The sequence below is a fragment of the Penaeus vannamei genome, chromosome 7 (assembly GCF_042767895.1).
Source record: "Penaeus vannamei isolate JL-2024 chromosome 7, ASM4276789v1, whole genome shotgun sequence".
Lineage (NCBI taxonomy): Eukaryota > Metazoa > Arthropoda > Malacostraca > Decapoda > Penaeidae > Penaeus > Penaeus vannamei.
Genome location: NC_091555.1, coordinates 23,223,293 through 23,228,292, shown reverse-complemented (window position 1 = coordinate 23,228,292; position 5,000 = coordinate 23,223,293). Strand labels below are relative to the sequence as shown.

The 5,000-nt window shown below is 47.3% G+C and overlaps 1 protein-coding gene across 1 annotated transcript in view; it reads left to right on the top strand.

Moving 5' to 3' along the window:
- Positions 1–5,000, top strand: part of LOC113808138 (neuroblast differentiation-associated protein AHNAK) — a gene marked incomplete in the record, with an annotated part of 126,619 nt that overhangs the window by 82,398 nt on the left and 39,221 nt on the right. Inside the window, 1 exon segment of the mRNA XM_070123635.1 lies at positions 1,768–1,845. Coding sequence (XP_069979736.1) covers positions 1,768–1,845 — 78 coding nt within the window.

The window sequence follows — 5,000 nt, the reverse complement described above, 5'->3', positions numbered from 1 at the left end:
GGGCGAGAGAGAGAGAGAGAGAGAGGGAGGGGGAGTGAAGGCGGAGTGAAGGCGGAAAGGAGGGAAGGAAGGAGGGAGGGGTATGGAGAGAGAAGAGGAAGAGGGAGGGAGGGAGGGAAGGAGGGAGGGAGGGAAGGAGGGAGGGAAGGAGGGAGAGGAGAGAGAAAGAGAGAAAGAGAGAGAGAGAGAGAGAGAGAGAGAGAGAGAGACAGAGAGAGAGAGAGAGAGAGAGAGAGAGAGAGAGAGAGAAAGAGAGAAAGAGAGAAATAGAGAGAGAGAAAGAGAGAAAGAGAGAGAGAGAGAAAGAGAGAAAGAGAGAAAGAGAGAAAGAGAGAAAGAGAGACAGAGAGAGAGAGAGAGAGAGAGAGAGAGAGAGAGAGAGAGAGAGAGGAAGGGCAGAGAAGGAAGACAGGAAAAAAGAGATGAGACATTTATGTGAGACCTTATGTAAGTAGCATACGGTTGACGGATTCTGATGGTATAAACGATAATCATAATGCTTATGATGAAAGAGGTGATCATTATCTTACCTAACTTACCTAACTATCTGCCTGTCTATCTATCTACCTCTGTATCTGTCTGTCTATCTATCTATCTCTCTTTCTGTCTATCTATCTACCTCTCTTTCTGTCTATCTATCTATCTCTCTTTCTGTCTATCTATCTATCTATCTCTCTTTCTGTCTATCTATCTATCTCTCTTTCTGTCTATCTATCTTTCTTTCTGTCTAACTATCTATCTCTATCTGTGTATTAATATATCTATCCCTGTATCTTTCTGTTTATCTATCTGTCTATTTATCTATAGCTAGTCAAATTATCTGCATGCATTCACTTGTACAAACAGTCAACCGTCAATATCGCCTTGATTAATTGATGAACTGGTTAATTAACTTTATATCGCAGGTTCGGAATGTTTCACTGACTTCTTTCACTTCGTTCACTGACCTCAGTGATTTGCTTCATGGCCTTCACTCCCTCATCTCATCCACTTACATAGATTACAAATGTCATTCACATTGTTAATATATTCTCTTTAATGATTCTCAGATATGATTTATTCAGTGATTTTTTTTTCTCACTAATTTTGGCCACTGACTTGATTCTTCCACTGAATTACTTATTATTATTATTATTTTTTCGTTCGGTGATTTAATTTCCTTTATTCAGCGTCTCAGATCCATTTATTCATTGACTTCAATCCTTCCATCCACTTTGCTCACTTCACTCCCTCCTCTCCCTCCACCTACTCCATTTCCTCTCCTTACTCCCTCCACAAACTCACTCCACCTCTACTTCCTCCACCCACTTCCCTCCACTCCCTCCAACCCCTCACGTCACTCCAGCCACCCACTCCCTCCACTTTCCCCATCCAGTGCCTTTCCTCCCTCCTCTCCCTATCACCCACTTACATCATCCTTCCACTCCCTCCACCCCCTCCACCTACTCCCTTCCCTCCCTACACTCCCCCACCCACTCACTCCACATCCATGTCCTCCACCCACATGACTCCACTCCCTCCAACCCACTCCTTCCACTATCTCCCCACCCAATCCCTTTTTCTCCCTCCACCCTTTATCATCCACTTACACCATCCTTCCACTCCCTCCACCTATTCCCTTCCCTCCCTCCCCTCACTCCCCTACCCACTCCCTCCACTATCCCCCCACCCAATCCCTTTTTTTTCCTCCACCCTTTATCACCCACTTACATCGTCCCTCCCCATTTCCCCGTTTATTCACCTTCTCCTTCTCTCTTTCTCTCGCAGGTCGGAAGAATGGAGACTTGGAGACCGGATCGCACGCGGCGTATGACAACCCTCACTTCCTTCCCGATGACAGCCTCGGTAAGTGAACGGAGAAATGAGCTCATTTCGTTTCCTTGTTGTAATTTTGTCTTTGTTGTTGTTGTTATTTTGGTTGTTGGTGGAGATTAGGTTTTATTTTTGTTTATTTATTTGTTTATTATTATTTTTTTATTTATTTATTTACTTTTTTGAGGGGTGGGGGTGGGGTGTTGTTGCTGATGTTGTTGGAGAAGGAGGTTATGTTTATGAATACTTTGTTTGAGAAGTGTTGTTGTTGTTAAGATTTTGTTTTAGTGGGAGAGGTTGTTGATGCTATTGTTGATTTATTGTCGATGTTTAGAGGTACTAATGATGTTTTTATGTTGTTGCTTTGTAATTGTTCTTATTTCGTCTTCCCCTTTTTGTTGTGATTTGTGTTATTATTTTTTCTTTATTTTTCTTTGTTGTTGCCTGTTTTATTTTTGTTTTATTTTTGTTGTTGTTGATGTGTTGTAATTGATGTTATTTCATGTTTTTTTTGTTATTTTCTGTTGTCGTTTTTTTCGTTGTTGTTACTTTGGGTTTAGTTCTTTTTGTTGTTGTGTGTTCTTGTTATTGCTAATGTAAGTGTTCTTGTTGTAAGTGTTACGATAATCATCAGTTACTGTTATTGTAGCAGTTCTTGCTATTGTTGCTATTTTCGTTACTGCTGTCATTATTTTTGATTATATTTTTGATAGATAGTCAAGTAGATATATGTATGTTTATGGGCAAATATCTATTACTTGGTTTTCATTAAGAAATGCCGGACATTTATCACCAACATTATACATCTGAATGAAATAAAATCACCACAAATTTGAATATCTAGAAGTGTAATGTATGTGCAGACCTTTGCACCCATGGCATTACACTTTCACTTGTAAACACACTGAATACATACGCTTTCATTACCAGTGATACACCCCCCTAAACAGACACACACATGCACACGCATACGAACACGCACACCCCCACACACGCATACACGCATACACGCATACACATATACACACACACATACACAAAAAAATGCAAAGGCAACCAAAGTACTGGTATATGTCACACTTACCCACTACCTGTGCTAGTACCCCTCAGCGTGGCAGCCTAACATATTCCCACCGCCTCCCCCCCCTTCCCTTCATATCCACCTCCCTCCTCCCCCTCTATAACCATCCACCTCCTCTTCCCCTCTCTTCTCCGCCTACCCTCTCCTCCATCAGCCTCTATATCTCCCCATTCTCTTCTCCCTTCTCCTCCTTTCTTCCCCTCTTCTCCTCCCTCCTTATCTCCCCCGTACGTTCTCCCTCCTCCACTTCCCCTCCTCTCTCCCTTACCTTCTTCCTCCTCCACTCCCCCTCCTCTCCTTTCCTTCTCTCTCCTCCTCTCCCTCACCCTCTCTCTTTCCCCTCATCGTCCTCCTTCATTCCCCTACCCATCCCCTTCGTCCCCTTCCCCATACCCCCCTCCTCTCCCCTTACCTTCCTCCTCCTCATCCATCCTGCTCTGAGTGGTTACAATATGTCTGCTACAACTTTAATGAGTGGTGTGTGTGTCTCCATCTAATATTTATTCAAAATGCGACGCTTGATGATGTAGGGTCTTGGATACAACATTTAGGATTTATAAGCAAAGCTGTTTGTTTCCTTTCCTTCCTCTTTTACTCTGAAGAAAAAAATAACTCTTTATCTGTGTCTGTGCTTCGTTTTTTCCCCTCAAAACGAGAATTTATCATTGTCATACAACGTCTGTCTGGCGATTGTAAACAAAGTCTGGGTGTCGCGCTACTCCTCCTGTGCTTAGCCAATCAGAAGAGCGCGGAATTTCATTCTCTTGTTCTGATTGGCTGTCAGGTCCATTGATAGGGAGCGGACACGACGCCCGAAAACCTTGTCATGTCAGACACTCGTATTAGGCCGATTAGCCATAACACAGACGAGCGCAACCAATCAGATCCAAGGGTCAGACTGGCGCTGAGTTATGATTGGTTAAGGAGATGGAGGGAGGAGGGGGAGGTATGGGGAGGAGGAGGAGGAGGAGGAGGAGGAGGAGGAGGAGAAGGAGGAGAAGGAGGAGGAGGGAGAGAGGAGGACGAGGAGGAGGAGGAGGAGGGGGAGGAGGAGGAGGAGGAGGAAGAGGGGGAGAAGGAGAAGGAGAAGGAGAAGGAGAAGAAATAAAAGAAGGAGGAGGAGGAGGAGGAGGGAGGAGTAGGAGAAGGAGGAGGGGGAGAAGAAGAGGAAAAAGATGAAGAAGAAGAAGGAGGAGAAAGAGGAGTGTGTAGGGGAGGAGGGGAAGTGTAGGGAAGGAGGAGGAGTATGAAAGGAAGGAGGAGAAGGAGAAGGAGAAGGAGGTGGAGGAGGAGAACGAGGAGGAGGAGAAGGAAGAGGACAAGGAAGAGGACAAGGAGAAGGATGAGGAGGAAAAGGAGGAGGAGGAGGAGGAGGGGGGCGGGAGCGGGCGTGTAGCGTGGGGCGCTGTGAATGAGACGCAGGTGGGTGGCTGGCGGGCATGACCGACCTTGGCGCGGCCAGATGGGGGGAGGGGGGAGGGGGGCTTCGGAGGGGGAGCAGGAGGGTGGAGGGTTGGGAGCAAGGGTAAGGGAGGGAGAAGGGAGGGGGGGAGGGGAGGGCAGAGGTGGAGAGGGTGGGAGGTGGGGAAGGGGCACGGATAGGAAGGGTAAGGGGAGGAGGTACCGGCAGGGAGGAAGGAGGGGTAAGGGCAAGGCTAGGAGGGGGTATTGGGGGGGGAGCGGTAGGGGTAAGGGAGGTGAGGAGGAGGGGAAGGCAGGAGTTTGTGGAAGGCGCGGGAGGTGGCAGAGCCTGGGCGGGAGGAGCGCTTCGGGAACGGCGCGAGGAGGCGGGAAGTCGAAAGGGCTAGGACGGAAATCGTAAAAAAATCCGATAAGTATATATCGGCGAAACACGTTGTTGAAGGAGAGAGAGGTCGAGGAGGACGAGAAAGAGGAGGTGGGGGTTGAGGTGGAGGAGGAGGTGGAGGAGGAGGTGGGGGAGTGGAGGGTGGAGGTGAAAGTAGAGGTGAAGGAGGAAGGAGGAGGAGGAGGAGGGGTTAAGGTGGAGGTGGAGGAGGAAGTAGAGGTGGAGGTGGATATGGTGGAGGAGGAGGTTGAGGTGAAAGTAGAGGTGAAAGAGGAAGTGGAGGAGGAGGAGGAGGTGGAG